The sequence below is a fragment of the Kryptolebias marmoratus genome, linkage group LG13 (genome assembly GCF_001649575.2).
Source record: "Kryptolebias marmoratus isolate JLee-2015 linkage group LG13, ASM164957v2, whole genome shotgun sequence".
Lineage (NCBI taxonomy): Eukaryota > Metazoa > Chordata > Actinopteri > Cyprinodontiformes > Rivulidae > Kryptolebias > Kryptolebias marmoratus.
In genome coordinates this window covers 4,977,821-4,995,493 of record NC_051442.1, presented here as the reverse complement: position 1 = coordinate 4,995,493, position 17,673 = coordinate 4,977,821, and the positions used below count along the sequence as shown (strand labels likewise).

At 40.3% G+C, this 17,673-nt stretch overlaps 1 protein-coding gene across 2 annotated transcripts; it reads right to left on the bottom strand.

Annotated features, from left to right (window-relative positions):
• Positions 1–951: 951 nt before the first annotated feature.
• On the bottom strand, positions 952–15,224 carry faxdc2 (fatty acid hydroxylase domain containing 2). Of its 2 annotated transcripts, none has more exons than XM_017419936.3 (9): positions 15,110–15,224; positions 13,631–13,671; positions 12,145–12,251; positions 11,145–11,248; positions 9,478–9,599; positions 6,169–6,374; positions 5,979–6,084; positions 4,832–4,998; positions 952–2,360 (listed from the first exon to the last, which is right to left on the bottom strand). In XM_017419936.3, the coding sequence occupies exons 1-9, from the start codon at positions 15,132–15,134 to the stop codon at positions 2,348–2,350; spliced, it is 891 nt and encodes a 296-aa protein (XP_017275425.1). In that variant the 5' UTR covers positions 15,135–15,224; the 3' UTR covers positions 952–2,347. The 2 variants fall into 2 exon arrangements, with proteins under 2 accessions (XP_017275425.1, XP_017275424.1); XM_017419935.3 differs by lacking the exon at positions 952–2,360 and adding an exon at positions 2,807–4,125.
• Positions 15,225–17,673: the final 2,449 nt, after the last annotated feature.

The window sequence follows — 17,673 nt, the reverse complement described above, 5'->3', positions numbered from 1 at the left end:
GGGGGGGGGGCTGAAGTTTAAAAAATTGATTTACTTTATGGCTGAACTCTGAGGGGAAACTATAAAACAACCAAATGATAAAAAAAAGACTTGTTTGAGCCCCTGACTTTGGAGAAATGATTGAAAGTTGCCTTATTTTGATGGTTTTACTGCTTCCAACTTGTGCCCGCCACCCTTGTGTTGATTGTACAGCATCAGGATCATCTTTTAACTCGTCACCGTTTCCAGCTGAGGCCACAAGGTGGCGCTCAGAGCCTCCTCCACCCCCCCACCCCCCCTCTGTCTCTGTTCGTGAACTGTCTTCCAAGTGTCTTCTGTTCTGGTATGAACTGTGTGATTCTGCTCGCAACTTGTGGCTTTTTTTTTTTCTGTGTGTATTTTGTGCTGAAAGCTGATGGAAAATCGTCCCCCCCTCCCTCCCCACAAACAAACAAACAAAAAAACAAAACAAAAGTGGAAGTGAGAGTTAAAGACGACCTCCTTCTGGGTGCTTCTCCTCCCGCCTTTATGTCCGACGTGCTGCATCCATCCATCCATCCATCCGTTCAGTGACGCCACACGACTGGAACCTTCCATCTGGATTACTTGAAGAGGCGGCCAGCGGAGGCTCGGATTGGATCTCGCCGCTTCCCGTTTCGGCCACGGGCGCGAACACGAACAGCCGGGAGCAGTGGGAGCCTTGCCGCGGACAAACTCCGGATCGTTTGTTTGCTCGGATGATGGAACCCTTCACCAACTCAAGAACTGATATCAGATAAAAGTCATCGTTCCACTAATGTAAATGTGAATTTGACCGATGAAGAGAAACGCTCTCTGCTTCGTGTTTTACATGTTTGCCTTACAGCCGTATGTACTTTAACTTTATTTTTTAATCTTTTACTGCGTTTTGATTTTAATTTGCTGTGTTTCTTGTGCTGTTACGATGGAGGCGGAGTTTGGGTCGGACTGCTGAAACATCTGGAGAGGGAAAACATCTGGATAAAAACTGTTTTTCTTTCATGTAAAATTAGAGCTTTTTTTTTTCCAAAATGAGAACATGGTTTCCAATAATAATCTGGCAAACTTAGTTATTTATTATTAAATCATCAGCTTCCAGTTATCTGTGACACTATAAGGTAAATTGTTAAATATTAGATTTTTTTGGGGGGGGTTGAGGTTAAGGTGCTCACTGCAAAGTAAGAAACAAATTCTGCAGGATGTTTTCCTCGTATCGATGGTTAGTGTGTCCTTGAGTTTAACATTTCTGAGCGAGCAGCCGCCCCGTGTGTGTGTTTACTTACAGAAACAGCCGAAGTGACTGAAAACAAGTTCTAAAGGTCTAAAGGAAGCCACGTGTTGGATCCCGAACAGTCGTCGTGTTTTTAGCAGCAGATTGGAGTTTTGGGTTTATTTTAATAGCAGCAGTTGGCGAAAGCGCTGCACATAAAATGGCGAGGAAACGACGAAGCAGGCGAGACCAGAAAGGCCAAAATAAAACGAAACGAGACAAAATCAATCGTCCAGTTCTGCCTGATGAAGGTCAGCCACTCGACTCGAGCTTCCTCGTTGTTTCCAGCAGAGTTTGAAATGCGGGTCCATAATCGATGTAAACAGACTTACGTGTTGATATAAATGAAACTAGACCCGTTCAAACTGCACCCATCTGACGTAGTTCAGGACAACCTTTATGTTTAACGTCATACTTTGCAATGAGTACCTGCAGACAGGAAGTTCTGCTCACAGACGGTCCGTTAGCACGGCGCAGCGTTTGTTGCTCGTTTCGCTGCGGTTCCATCAGTGGATCCCGCCGCGTTCAGACGAAACTCTGCCTGTTCTGTTGTTTTTAAAGTCAGTCATTTGCCTGTCGGCTCTGACGGAGAGCTCCTGTCAGTGTTTTTCAGTTTTTAAAGTCCAGCCTTCTTGGACTTAAACATGCAAACTGAAGCTGTACTCACCTCTTCCTCCCCCCTCTCATCTCCCTCTTCCCCCCCTTCTCTGGTTCGTCTGAATCAGTTTGAGGCTTACAGCCGATGCAAAGAGTTTACTGGATGGAAACAAGCGCTACAGAAACCTTTTTTTTTTTTTTATATTTTATTTTAAGAACCGGTGAAGCCTTTGAGCGAGTGAGACCCCCCTCCCTCCCTCCCTCCTCCACTTTCGGACTCTCCCTCTAATGTGATCACCACCTGTTTGTGAACAATCGACAGGAATCAAGTAATTTGGGAGTTTACAGCATCGGCCTGCTGCTACCCGCCTGTGCGACCTTCGGGGGGCGCCGCTGTCAGTTTTACAGGACGATGGAAGGACAGAGATGGACGCGGAGGAAGAAAGAGAAGGAGCCCGACTGGATGCAGAGGAATATGGCTGCTTATGTCTGAAGACTGAAAAAAAACAAAAGACAAATTTCCATAAAGCCATATGAATAAGAACCATTAAAATAGTTCATTACATTATCCTAAGCTTGTCATGAGGAAAAAAAAAAAAAAAAATGGAAAAATGTAAAATACTTGAACGAGATCTTGTATCATAACATTTAATATTCATAATATCTGCTTTATAGGCTGATGTGATTCGCTATTATAGTGTTATTTGTAATTTCTAGTAATTATGCTTTTACTTTAATAAAGAAAAAAAAAACACAAAACGGACAAAAAAACCTTAAACACCAGCCGCCGTGTGATTATTTTTCTTCTCCACGACCACCACGCCGAATTCCAGTTAAACCAGTTTTATCGTTCAGCCACCGCCTGGTTATTGAGATATTTTGCTAACACACAGATCACCTGCTTTTAATGGCAGCAGGCAGTAAAAACTTTTCAAGTCAGAACATCTTTTACATTTTATTCATTATGGATGAATTCATAATCCCAACATATCAATAATACACACAAAAAAAGCCACGTTTAACATTTGAAACCAGGATTTAGAGACAAAAATACAGCTGGTGAGTGTTAAAAACTAATTCCTTACCCGGGAATATTTCTTACATTTACCACAAACTGGAGAAAAAAATAAAAACATGTTAAAAGGTCATCGTAGTGAGACATTTCTGTTATGATTTATTTCATCACAGCTATAGTGTTTCAGCTGAAACGATCAGTTTTTACAGATCTTTTACTGCATCTGAGATTCAGGGGGAAAATAATCAGGATGACAGCCAACGAGCTGATCTGACGGTGAAGAAGTAAAAGCTTCTCTGTCCAGAACCGGACCGTATATACGTACTGGGTTTATACCTGGTTTGTGTCAGGATAACTTCATAATACGCAGCAGACTGGATGATACAGGGGTTAGACAGTTAATCCTGTTGGAAGTGGTTCGTCCGTCTTGGTGGAATGCTGACATCACCCTGGACAAGACGTGCACCAACGATTTGTCCTCTTTTGAACTCTGGTATGTCACCCATAATGTTGTTTGCTTTGCAACATTTTGAGCCAAACTGAGCTCTTACCCTGCTAATTGAACCTTCACGCTCTGCTCTTACTTAATGTGCAATTAATGAAGATCGGTCCAATTCAGCCATGAAACCTCCCACACTAAAACGACAGGTGTTCCTGCACATCTGGTACTGGGTGATTTATTGCTACCAAAGACTTTTATAATTGTTTAAATTTGCGTTTGAAGTCTTCTGGGAGGAGGCCCAGAGGAAGACCCGGGACACGCTGGAGGGACTATGTTTCCCGTCTGGTCTGGGAACGCCTCGGGATTCCTCCGCAGGAGCTGGACCGAGTGATGGGGAGAGGGAAGTCTGGGTCTCCCTGCTTAGGCTGCTGCCCCCGGATAAACGGAGTTAAATAAAAGCCATGAATTGATAATTAAGTACAGCCAGTTTTTTACTGATCCAAACTTTTTCCCTTTTCCTCAGATTTCAGCTTCCTTTAATATTTTATTTCAAGTGGTCGTCACTGAAACGCTTATCTGAAATCTGTCAGCTTGAATTTAAAACAATCAAAACTCAATTTCAGTTTGGGGGGGGGGGTCGCAGGTCGTCACTGGCCCTTTTTGGGCGAGTCGGGGATGCTCTGGGTGAGCGGGGTGAGGCTGGTGAGCAGGACGTGCCGTTCGTACTGCTTGGTCTGTCGGAATTTCGAGTCGGTGCCGTGGAGCCGGTCCAGCACGCCGAAAACCCCGAAGCACTGGTTGAACCTGGACCGGGAGAGACGGCAGAGGAGCGCTTACAGACAGGTCGCACGTTTCTGAAGGACACGGTTAACTTAACGAGGTCATCCGGACGTTCGACACGCCTTAAAGCTGGAGGTCCTGGAGTCATATTTAGCCTCCACAGATAAAACGGTGGTCAGAAATGGAAAAATAATAGTATAATTGTTGTTAGCAATGTTTTTGTAGAGCTAATCTGTCCCGGCACATGTAGGCAGCCTTTCTCTCTCTGTGGTATGCCTGAAATACCATGAGAGGATGCGTTAAAAAAACATTTTTATACTTCATCCAGTAACCGTCTCAAACCTCAGAGACTTCTTTTGATTCAAACGCTGAAGAGTTTGGCTTTAATTCGTCTTTTTTACACTAAAAAAAGTCATAAACCTGTTATCTTTAGCACTATTTCTCTATCTTTTAAAACTTTATCAATTTTTTAAAGGTGTTGACAGGTTCTTAACTTGGTTTTCTTTGAGTTTTTCCTTTTTTAAATCCTTCATTTTAACTTTTCTTTAATTTCCTGTTGGAAAAAAAGATTCTTATTGTTGGCCTTTATGAGCTCTGGTTGTTAAAAACTGAAGATAAAAAGCTGCACAAGCCTGTTTTGTTGACTGAGGGAACAGATCTGAAGAGGAAAGGTAAAAAAAAATGGTTTTATCGAATGAAAAGAATCGGTTTTGGCGGCTGAAAGACTCACCGGAGGTGGTGGAAGTCGTGGAACTCGGGGGACGGCAGGAAGGGGAGGTGATAGCCGCAGTGGGAGATGGTGGTGCTGACCAGAGCCAGGCAGGACCACATGGAGCTGGTGGTGATGTGGGAGCCCAGCAGCACCGGCCCGATGACCACGGGCAGCATGTTGGAGATCTGCCGGCGAAGAGCGAACGCGTGCGGTGAGTTAAAGACGATCAGGAGGAGTTTTACTGCGTGACGCTGAAAATGATTTCATTTTTCTAAATTTAAATTAATTCAAGCTGCTTCTGAACGTGTTTCCAGATTCCTGCCTCAGTCTGCGTTCGCACTGTTCTTTTACTGTTTCTAGTCTCTTCTGTACAATTTTTACAATCAAACCAGATTTGAACGTATTAAAACATTTGACTCAGTCAGGAACAGAGTGCTACGGCTTCTGGTTTTAGTTACTTTTAGACTTTTTTTAATTAGGTTGGTTTTACTTTTATGTACAAAAATGTTTCCCTCAAAAACACAAAGATCTCTTCATTTCCTCCAAAAACTCAAACTCTGCTCTCTTTACCTTTTAGCCACTGTCTTGCTAATTTGAGCTTTTAGTTAGTTTTGCTAATTTTAACTTAATTAAAGTTTTGCCAATTTTAGCTATAGTTACGTTCATTTTAGCTTTTAGCTTAAGTTTTACTAGTTTTTGCTTTTAGTTATAGTTTTGTTAGTTTTAGTTTTTAGCTGCAGTTTTATTTAGTTTTAGCTTTTAGCTGCGGTTTAGTTAGTTTTAACTTTTAGCTGCGGTTTAGTTCGTTTTAGCTGGTCTGAACTCAGTGAAGCTACGTTCTGCGCTCAGCAGTCACCGTTTCTGCAGAAAACGTTCATGTTTCAGGTTATTTATTTATTATTTTCATATTTAAGCAGAACCAACGTACCGGTGGAACTAAACGTGACCTGAGTTTCTGAGCTAAGATCAACATCGCCTCCTAAAACGCTCTGATTTGAGAATGCGCCGGTCGTTCAGCAGGTTACGGGTTTTTAGTCAGTTCGACCCGTTTTTGTTTAAATCTTTTTTAAACTAAACCTGTGTATTTAACTAAAAACTGTCTGATCCGTCACAATGTTTAACTTAAGAGAAATGAGAAAAAGAAAAGTGGGAGGAGCCTCTTTACCACGTGCTCCAGAGGATGAGCGTAGATGGAGACGAGGCCGATGGGAGCGGTCCACTCGTGGTGCTGTTTGTGGTAATGCTTGTAGAGGCTGGGATGGTGGAACAACCTAAACAGAAACAATAAAATAAATGAAACACCTGAACGTTAAGGACTGCACGCGGTCACGGCGTGTGAAACAAACGCTTCCTGCCTGTGGGAGTAGTAGAACAGAACTTCCTCCAGCATGGAGAAGACGGCCAGCTCCATCAGGGCCCAGTGGAAGGTAGGCAGCTCGGGGCCGCAGGGGTCTCCTCTCCAGGACACCAGGTGGTAGCCGGCCACCACCATGGGCCCGGAGATGAACATCTGATTGAAGAGGACGGTCTTCACCGCCTGGCAGAGCTTCGTGGGATCGACCTGCAGGACCACAGACACTTTTGTTTTCCTCCAAGTGTATTTAAATGTAATTATTAGTTTATCTTAGCTCATATTTTAGATATTGTTAGATTCCTAATTGTTTAGTTTCATGATTTTATTTAGATTATCTTATATTTCATTTAGATTATACATGATTGATGTTTTTACTTCTGTATCTCTATATTTGATTATGATGTTTTTATCATGTTTGATATCTGTATTTGATTCTGTACCTGATTGTTGTTTCTATTGCCCCTTTTACACCGGCTCTAAAGGTCCCGGCTCCACTCTACTCGGCTCGCTTTGCGCGTGTTTCCATCGGCATTTTTTCGAGGCCGACCCCTGCTTCTTTGGTCCCTGCTTCAGAGTCGGGCCAGCCGGGCCGGCCCTGCTTCGTGGGCGGCGCAAGCTTAGCTCCTGTTCACTCATTGGTCGTGGGTGTGGCCAGATACAAGCATAAAGAGCGAACAGTAGGAATAGAAACAACAGCGTTAGGTTACCCTGCAGCGTTTCTGCCGTCTGTCCCCCAGCTGAAGGCGCTGTAAAGCCTGAAATCTTCAGCTGATAACAGCTGTTCTACTCCGCGCAACAATTGCGGCATCCAGAGCATTTCTTCCACTGCGCCTCTCTTCCTGAAGTCTCAGGAGAATCCCCAGAAGTTTAAAAAACAGCAACAACACAGGGCCAACGTTGTCCATAGCGTTTCCGTTGTTTACACAACTTGCGCTAAGTTTCGGTAGCGCACCCCCGCGGCCCCGCCCCCCGCAACACGAGGAGGCGTTCCTCTGCTACCGACCAAACTGGCCCGTGTGAACGCGATGCATTCTTTATCGAGCCGAGCCGAGTAGAGCCGGACTTCTGAATTAGAGCCCGTGTAAAAGAGGCATATGTTGTAAATCACTTTGAATTGCCTTGTTGCAGAAAAGTGCTCTATAAATAAATTTCACTTCACTGTTAAGAAGACGCTTTCAGTTGTGGTTTTTTTGACAAAAGGAAACAAAGAGCCACACGTCGGTGTTTGAAGTACCAACCTTTAAATATTCAGCTACAGGTAAATGCTTACAGCTGTTACTATAACGAGCACTTTTCTCAATTTTTCCAAGGTGCTTTTTGCATTCATGGTGACATTAAGGTCAGTTTTAGTGAAAAAAAGTATCTTCTTAGACAAAAAAAAGATACTAAAGCTCAGCCCAGCAGCACTCTTCCATCTAGTACTTGCTGCCATTTTATCTGGACTCTGGTTATGACGTGTTTGTCTGAGACCAAAGTGCTCTGAAAGCAACCCAGATGAACCTTTGCACACTTTGACTCTGTTACTGCCGCCAAGCAGGATGGTTTTCTTTATTGTCAGAAGGTATATCAGGCTGATTTATCAGACGGAACGAGGTTTGGTGAGATTCTGCGGCTCAAAGTTCAGATAAGATGTCGGTTTGTGCCACTCTGGGTTCACCTGAAGTCATTGTTAGTAATTTATAGGAAACAGGAATAATGAGAATACAAACAGATAAATCAACCATGAGGCTGGTTTTATTCATTTACGATTAATGTTTCCAGTTTTTGTGAACATCTGACAGTGATGGTTTTTAATTTATTTGGATTTCAGGACAACTGAAGACCTGATATCTTCTACGTATAATTCAGACAACTTTATTTATCCCCAGAAGAAAATCCAGGTAAATCATCATGTGAAGGTGGTAGTGTTAGAACTAATCTCAGTCGTTTATGTGAATACTTGCTTGTGATACATATCAGCTGTAATAATATTTTATATCCCTCAAATCTAAAAGGAGAAAGCAACAATTTTTTTTTCCTTCTGTGTCTTTTAGCAAAATATTTTATGATTTTAATGAAACCTGCAGAAAGTATTCACTGGATGTTCATCTAGTACTGATGATCTTTTGGAGTCAATCTAATTCAACATGGCCGCCACAGCTAATCTCTATTAGCCAACACAAAAATGGTTGTAACTCCAATTATATATAGATTTACAAAAACTGAGCTACAATTTGGTGCCGTAGCAGTGAAGCGTCATCAGAAGGTTACGTTCAAGGTTTGACCAAGATGTCTTCGTCTAAAACTCGGCGGGTGATATGCATTCCTTCAAGGATTAATATTTCATTCACTCAGATTAAAGTCCCGACTCAATGCCTGAAAGAAACAGTTTGTTTGTTTGATTGTTTTTAAACTGAGATCTGTTATTTTCTGTGCATTTCTTGGTAGAAAGATGTCACCGTGAGACGGTTCTGGATCGTTTTCGAGCAGCTGAACAGACCTGAGAATGTTTTCTGGTGTCATATTTAAGTTTAGAGAACCCACAGACGGTAAAATGGAAATTTTATTTGTGAACAATGGCTCAGTTTCAGTGAGCCGTTTTAGATTATTTAGCAGATTCCACACAAAGCTAAAATCTAACGTCATCAAAACTATAAGATGTCCTCGTTCCTTTTGGTGTCACGAACAGTGGAGCAGCTGGAACAGAGCGGTTCGATCCCCTCTGTGTGTGAGGACAGATTAAACAAGAACATGACTCGTCTTCTTCGGGACAAACAGATTATTGCTTCATCGTGCTGCTGTTTTCCAGGGGACTAATTTCAGGCACCGAGCTTCAGCAGACCGTCGCAGATATCAGGTTTTATGACTCTGAACATTTTAAATATGACAAACTTCACCCAGTCTGTGTAAAACTGAGTGAAAAAGATAAACACTGAAGGAAAAATAAATCTTTTATTATCTTCAGGATGTTTGTTTTTATAAAACAGAAAAATAAAATGATGATATTTGTTTAAAGTGTCGATAAATGAGCGTCCTGATTATAACATCTGATAGATTATCACAAACAGGATAATGTGCTGCTAACCGTACTTATCGCTCGTGTCAATCTTTATCTCTGTAGCGTGCAACAACATCAAACACAGCGAGAGGACTTTGTTCAGACAGAACGGCTCGGTGTTCGATCCCGTCACCAATACTGAGCTAACTTCTGTAATTAGCTCGCGTTAGAGATTCCATTTCACCCCACAGATATCTAATTTATATTAACCGAAGCTGGAGAAGTTGGGGATCAGTGGTTAAAGTAAACGGAAAACGAGAGCCGGAAACGTACCGGAGTGTCCTTGTCCTGCTGGATCCGGTAGCGAGTGATGAAGGACGGCTTACCGGTGGTGTCCACCAACAGCAGGAGGCCGTTAAGAACCCAGAACACAAAATAAGGGGCAAAGAAGGTTCCTGTCAAGAAAAATAAAAAAAATAATAAATAAAGTCCAACGTCAGAAAGGCGTTCACCTAACGTGAAATATACAAGTCTGATAAAAACTCAAACAATAAAAATCCAGAATCCTTTTGGTCAAAATAAACCAGAATATTCAGCATTACTGGGGATTCACGTTGATGTCATAAATAAGACTTAAATTAAATATCTTCTAGATATCATTTTCAGGAGTCTCACATTAAAGGTTTCCTTCAAAACCTGTGAAAAACGATGCAGTAAAGCTGCTTTTTAAACTTTTACTTCACTGTAAACTTGGGATATTTTTTGCAAGTTGAAATAAATTTTATTTATTTTTTGCAATCTGTTCTCACTGACATTTTAAAATGGATTTTTTTTTACAGAAACTGGGTCCATTATCACACAGCAAACACCAGAAACCATTTGTAGGTTGACACCAGAAGTCGTGACTGAACCTAACTGTTAGTACAGGAACCTTCTTCTGTCGCCTTGTGTTTTAAAACAAACCCTCAGGGGCCATTCAACTGATCCACTTTCCAGGAAACTGTTCATCTAGGAATGCTCGGACCTGACACCCATAATGTGGTGGTGCACCATCTTGCTGGAAAAACTTGGGGAACGTGCCAGCTTCAGTGCATGAAGAGGAAAACACATCATCAGGTCTCCTGATCTGACCCCCATAGACTTTTATCTTTGGGGTCATCTGAAGACGATCGTCTCTGCTGTGAGGATACGAGATGTGCAGCACCTGAAACTTCGGATACTGGAAGCCTGTGCTGGCATTTCTCCTGCCGTGTTGCTATCAGTGTGTGAAGAGTGGGAGAACAGGGTTGCATCGACAATCCAACACAACGAGCAGCACTTTGAACACATTTTATAGATGGTGAGAACCTTATAATAACTCATGAAAGAATAAAGTTACGTTAAAACCAAGCACACTGTTGTTTTTCTTGTGAAATTCCCAATAAGTTTGATGTGTCACATGACCCTCTTCCCATTGAAAAAACAAAAGTTGGATCCAAAATGGCCGACTTCAAAATGGCCACCATGGCCACCACCCATCTTAAAAAGTTTTCCCCCTCCCACATACTAATGTGCCACAAACAGGAAGTTAATATCGCCAACTATTCCCATTTTATAAGGCTGTATCCATGTAAACGGCCGACCCTGGAGATCCAGGAAACATTTATATCTGTTTCATAACACCTTAAAGCATGTGATGGATACTGTGTCCACTATTTACATATATTAGTCACTATAATATTATGAGCACTGCTTATTAAGTCAAAAATTTTGTTGACTCATTTTGTTTTAAATCTGTTGTTCTGCTGGCTTTCAAAGCTTCTGAGGAAAGAACAGCACAAAGAAACTGACTGAGCCTCAGTTTGATGAGAGACAGAGGCCACTCCAAAACCCAAAAAGACTGACTGCTAACATGGCAGATGTTCGTGGTGTGTCCCCTGCCTGGTCACAGCAGCTAAAGGAAGACCTGATCACTGAAGAACGGTTGTTTTGTTGAAAACTGAGCAGAGTTCATTTCTTACCTAAATAAAACAAAGCAGCATCATGTCCCTGAAATGTCAGGTGGACCTTCGTCCACAGGTTCTGCCAGAAGTCTCCTGAAGCTCCCCAAAACCTCTGAAGGTGCCTGTCGGAAGAAGACCTGGAATTATTTCCTCCGATGTGCGAAACCTGTCTTATTCTTCTTCTTTTCTGCGTGTCACAAATGAACAGAGTAGCCTCGGACACGTAGTCCTTCTCTGTCAGAACGAAGAAAACTGACAGCAGCTTCACGAATGAGAACACGACAGATGTTTGAGTCTTTGGAAAGCCAAAGCAGATGTGAGAAAACGACGTACTGTGACGGGTTCCGACATCTGCAACAAACCTCAGAGGCAGAGGTGGCGTTAAAATCCGTCTAACTCGGTTTTGTTTAGTTGCACCAGTTTCACACGGTGTTACTTCAGTTTGTTAAAATTCATTTCTTCTCCCGTTGGGTCGAGACGACTCACATCCAGCGACATCATGTCTGTGTAATCCCGTGTCCTGTTTTATGTCGTTACATCAAAAACCGCTGCACGCCATCAGGTATCACGCAGTGTTAGATGCAGCAAACACCGTCGACCTCGTCATATACTTTCTAACACCACATCTCGAACCGTTTACTCCTAGATTTTACTGTTAACATGCTGTTTTATCATGTAGAGTTGTATCACTTGAGGTTTTTCTGCATCTAATCTTCTCCTTTTCCATCACTGCTCAGTTCCAACTAATTCCTACTCAGCCACGTTCTTTCCCATCATGCATCATTTCGTGTCTTGCCCTTCCACGAACACTTTCTAGTCTTGAATCACCCGCCTGTCTCGTACTGTACTTGTTTTCCCCCCCCCATCTTGCACTCTTCTTTCCTGTCATCCAGCACATTTGATCTCATCCGGTCCTTTTTTTTTGTCCTTTCTGCTCAGCATTTATCATTTCACCCTTCATCAGGTGTAACAGCGACAAGTGGGCAGGGTTTTTTTTCTTGCCTGATGATGAACCTACCATGTCAGCGAGTTGCCGAACGCAGCCAAGAATAAAATCCCAGAACCAATAACGAATGCAGCTTTCTTCACAGAGTCCCACAGTTCTCCAGGAGCCTCCTGGGCAGACTACAAAAAAAATAAAAAAGAAAAAGCTATGTTTGAACAGTGCAATCTAGTGGTGTTGAGTTTCTGAAACAAACGCTTAATGGTGAAGAAATGTTTTAAGAAAACAGAGAGACTGTTAGTGAAAGAGGTCTTTCCAAGGTTCGTGTTTTCGCAGGGATTTAATACCACAAAGCTGACTAAATCTGAGCGATGAATTCTCACTTATTACAATCAATTACTACATAAAAACTAAAATAACCAAAAGAATAATCAGATATTTATTTCCCAACCACATAAAATATAAGAACCGGTTGGACTCTGACAGAAAAGGGATCTGTATTGTGATTGTTGTGACTGCATTTTTTTGTTTTATTTCCATGAATTAAAAAGGTTGATTTCAATAATAATCTCCTTTTATCAGAGATCTGAACTCAAACCTGTTTATTCTACATTAATCCCAAAAGTACAGAATACCATCACGTGCAACAACAGAGTCACTGAAGGAAATCTACTCTTTAGTTAAACTAAGAGAACACTGGATCAGCTCGAGTCACGTTCTCCAGACTTTCCATGCTCAGCTGCCTCCGGCGTCGCCATGGCAACCTCGGGAACAAAGTTACACGAATGTCACGAAGGTCTCCGGACTCGGCTTTCCGATTTATTTATTTTTAGACGCATTCATGATCACACTTTTCACAGGATTTCTTCTGCAAGATTCAGAAGTTCACCAATAAACTCACAAACACATTTAACACAAAATAGTCTCCGTCTTCTTTTATGCCTCTGTGAACGGCGACTTCATCTTTTCAGGTCAAAACTCTTCTTAATGTTTCTCTTAAAGATCTGCAATCATGATCTTATGGTTCCTGCCTCCTGCAGGCCTGAGCTAATTAGCTGGAATGAAAAAAACAAACAAAACAAAAGAAGCAACTTTTCAGGTTAAACCTGTCAGGAACATTTTAGGCAAACAACAAGAGCCTTCAGGTGGAGAACTACAAAACAGGCGCCACAAAAATAATTCAGACCTGTTGAAGGTGCAAGAAAAACACTGAGCAGCGATGGCCAAAAATCAGCTCAAATATCTCTGATTGATGGGACCTCGAGAGAAAGGATCTTTTTGCGACCTATTACAAAAAACTAAACCATTTCCACCCAAAAAGAGAAGTCTGATGTTTTATCTGCTCAAATAATTGATGTTAATAAACTCTTTAAAACAGACTTTTTCACCACAGCAGTAAACACAGATTTAGTTCACGTGATTAAAGACAAGTCAGTCCGTTTTAGGACTCGTAGTTACGGCTGATAGTAAGTTTAAATGCACACACGAGTAGATTTTTAACACTTAAACACATCCGCTGTGTAAAATGTTGCGTCAGAAGGTAAAGGTGTTGTTTCCTCACCTGTCGGCTGCTCGCTGCCCTCTCCTCACCTCTCCTCCGCTCTGGAAACACAATCCCACATTTTCTTTTATTCTCAGTAGTTTCAGAGCTGCTGTAAACATTTACAGGGTTTCCACATCATCTATTTAAACTAACAACATACAGGTTATTTTAAATCTGTATAAAATTATACAACCACATTCGTATTTGCCTCAGAAATTGCGTGATTTTGCTTTAAATAATTGATTATTTTGTCACAAAAAATATGAAATAATAAAGCTCTGGCTTTCATAACACGAGTGTCTTCAACAGTATTTTTTTATAAATCTTTTCATGGTACAATAATCATCTAAGTGCTGCAGAGCCTGGTGGAAAATTCAGAGCTGTGGGATTAAACATAATCCCATTTTAATCCTTACAGTGACTGAGCACTTTTTCAGGGCAAATTCTTAGGGACCAACATGCCTTATACTTTACTAAATATTTAAAAAAAAAACACAGAATAAACAGCTAATAAAAGCATAAACTAAGGATTATTTCGATTATTGATAAAACTTTTTAAACATTCTTGGATTTATTCACTAATAATTCTGTATAAAATGTTAACCATGAAAAGAAAATGAGTCATATGATTTATAAATGGATTTACATTTTTTATCAAATCAAATGAAATGTAACATACAACCAAAAGATTGTATTTAATTTATTCTGATAGAAAACTATGAGAATAAAAATCATAGTTGAAAAAAACTGAAAATATTACCAGAGAAAAGCTTCAAGAATTTGGTTGCAAAAATGATTAGACATTACTTTTTAAGCAATAAAATTATCAATTAACAATAAGTTCAATTCATTTATACAACAGCTGCACATGGTATATGAATAAAATCCACATGATAAGTTATTAAACGTATTGTAAAGGAATAATTGAAACCTTTTTATGATTCAGTTGTTTAAATAAAACCATTCTTCGAGTATTCACACTCTTTATTTGAATCTTGTTTGTTTAGATCTACCTAATTTAATTTAAAAAAAATCTTAGTTAAACAACTTAAAACCCATTAAAATATTGTTCTGCATCCAATAATTTATCATTCATTATGTCTGAAATTGTGTGCATTTGTTAAATGCATTACAGGAAAATAAAAAAAATTAAAAATGAACTAGGCTACATAGAGATTAATGACTTAGACGTGATTTTAAACAATTAACATATATTTTTTTATTACTGGCTGCTGTTGAGACTTAATTGTCAAGTTTTAAAGGCTCTAAAGTCAAATAATTTATAAAAGCAAGTAGTCATAATAATGAATTTAAGAGAACTAGTATTAACAGGATAACAGTATTCACATTAAACTTTATAAAGCAGATAAATGAGCCGACTTGACTGTGCTGTTTCACCCCGCCTTTCTTTTTTTTTTTTTTTAATTACAAACACTCAACACTACAGGTTTATGGGCAGTATTATTCTGCTGACAGTGAAATAAAACACCGACTCACCGCTGACGGACTTGTCCAGCACCATGTTTCCCTCCCTGGGCTTTATCCTCTCTGTTCCCCCTGAGGCTGTTCGCAGCAGCTCAAACTCAAGGCTTTATTTACAACCGATACCGACTTCTGATTGGCTGGCTCCTGGTCAGCTGACTCAAGACGAACCCGGAAGTGTTTTTTCCTCCCCTGTCTTTCCTGCGCGTGTTCCTCCTGTTTACATGGTTTAATCAGGTGAAGGTTGAGACTCTTGAACTTGGTATGACAAAACGATGTCCCAAGTGTAAATAAGACACAAAAACATCCCCAAAAGACCTTTGTTACCGAAACAAGACCCATTCACCTGTTGAACGTTTTATTTGTGCAACTTCAGCACATCATTTTGTTTTTTGTTTTTAGAAAAATAAAGGCCAGCTTGATGATTATCGCCCGCCCTCAAAAGGAGCAAGGGCAATAACGTTTTTACCCCCTGCCTTGTGAGTGTTTATTTGTCTGTTTGCAAAATATGTCATGAACCAGTGGGTAGAAAGCACATCCACAACTGATTAATTGCGAGTCACCACAATTCAAGATGGCCACCACAGCTAAGCACAATTACATATACGTGATTGGCTTAGCAGGATTAGCCAACACAATAAGGGCTGACAATGCTGGGTGTAGGTCATAAATCTTCACCTTTGGCACGAATTTATTTTCAATAATAAAAAAATAAATCATGTGACCTTTGCAGATTCTCTCAGTGTGAATGTTGACGGCTGAAGGCGTGAGCTCTTCTCTGCATCTCCCTTTTCTGTTTACATCGCCTTTAATTATCAGCTGGCACTCCTTAGACAAGCTGAACTTCAGGCCTTTCTGCTGCTGCGGCGCGTGACTCCATTATCAGTCCTATAGTGACTGTACGGGGGATCAGAGTATCCTGTATTAGTCGTGTTGAGATGTAAGAAATGCTCCACAGATTACGCTCAGAAAGACCTGAAGTATGGATCTAATTCCATTCAGACAATCAATGTATTGAACATGTGCTGCACAGGTGAACATGACCCCTTTGTGTGACCCCCCGTATCATGACAGGAACTATGTTAGATTATATTTACTGTCTGAACAAACCTTCTCTCCTTGTTATCAGAATTCAGATATTCACATTCATTCCCCACAGGAGAGGCGAGAGTTCCCCCTGCATGAGTCCAATTATTAAAGGTCCAGCACCCCTTGAAGGGATGCGTATTGTTGCATTAAATATATACAGTGCTGTTTCTGAGTCTGACTTGTCCTTGCGTAAGACCAGGTGGTGGCATGAGATGCAAACGTGCGCTCCGCTGCACGGAGGCAGGGTTAAATCAGTGCACAGCTCAGGTCTGACCTCTGCTGAGTATCCGTTTGCTTCCTCCAAACTGCTCAGTCAACTCTCCTGACTCAGCATTGTTTCTGTGTTTATAGCTTCTTCTGACTAACTGCTTCAACATGCTTTCAGCTATTTCAGCTACTCAGGTATCAAAACATTTGGCTTATTGGGGAGCATTACAGCTATAACCTTTAGTATTTGTAACTATTATACTTTTTGATTTAGTTAACTTTTAATGACATTTTTCTCATAAAAATGCATTTAGATCTCCAAATTCTTAAAAAACGTTGTGCTCTTTGACATCTTATTCAGCATACTTGCTTCATTTTTAGCTTTTAGCTATCGTTCTGTTCTTCTTAGCTTTTAGCTACTATTTACTAAGCTTATAGTTATTGTTCTGCTAGTTTTAGCTTTTAGCTACTGTTTTGCTAATGTTAACTATTATTGTCTAGTGTTAGCGTTTAGCTTATGCAATGGGATTTAAGCTTTTACTTACAATTTTGCTAGTTTGAGCTTTTACCTACTCTTTTGTTAATTTTAGCCTTTAGATACTGTGTTATTTTTACCTTTTACTTCCCATTTTGTGATTTTTAACTTTTGACCTACGGTTGTGCTGATTTTAGCTTTTAGCTATTATTTGCTATTGTTAGCTTTTAGCTAGTGTAATAATGGGTTTAGCTTTTACCTACTTATTTGCTAAATTTAGCATTTAGCTATTATTTGCTGGTGTTAGCTTTTAGCTTATGCAATGAGGTTTTAGCTTTTACTCACAAATTTGCTAATTTAAGTTTTTACCTGTTGTGTTGCTAGTTTTAGCTTTTAGCTACTGTTTTGCTGCTTTTACCTACTATTCTGCTAATTTGAGCTTTCACCTTCTGTTTTGTTAATTTTTAGCTTTTAGATCCTGTGTTATTTGTACTTTTTACTTATCGTTTTGTAATTTTTTTTACCTTTTACCTTCGGTTTTGCTAATTTCTCATTTTAGCTCTTATTCTGCTCGGTTTAACGTACAGCTGCTGTTCTGGTTTTAGCTTTCAGCTTTGGTGAAGCTAAGTTTAGCTTCTGTTCTGATTGTTTTAACTTGAACAGCTCATTTTCAACTATTTACACACAAAATGCAAATGTTTCTAGTTTCATGCGTTTTTTCTCAGTTGCTTTGCTCATAAAGTTAATCTGTTTGTTTAATACCATAACTTAAATACTTGTAATTTTTGTATTTAGTCAGACTTTTTTT

Coding starts and splice junctions, on each gene's coding strand:
- faxdc2 (XM_017419935.3), bottom strand. CDS start 15,134: ATGGTGCTGGACAAGTCCGTCAGCG. Junction 13,672..15,109: donor GCTGGACAAGTCCGTCAGCG/GTGAGTCGGTGT, acceptor TTGTGTTTCCAG/AGCGGAGGAGAGGTGAGGAG. Junction 6,375..9,477: donor AGCAGGACAAGGACACTCCG/GTACGTTTCCGG, acceptor GTGGTCCTGCAG/GTCGATCCCACGAAGCTCTG.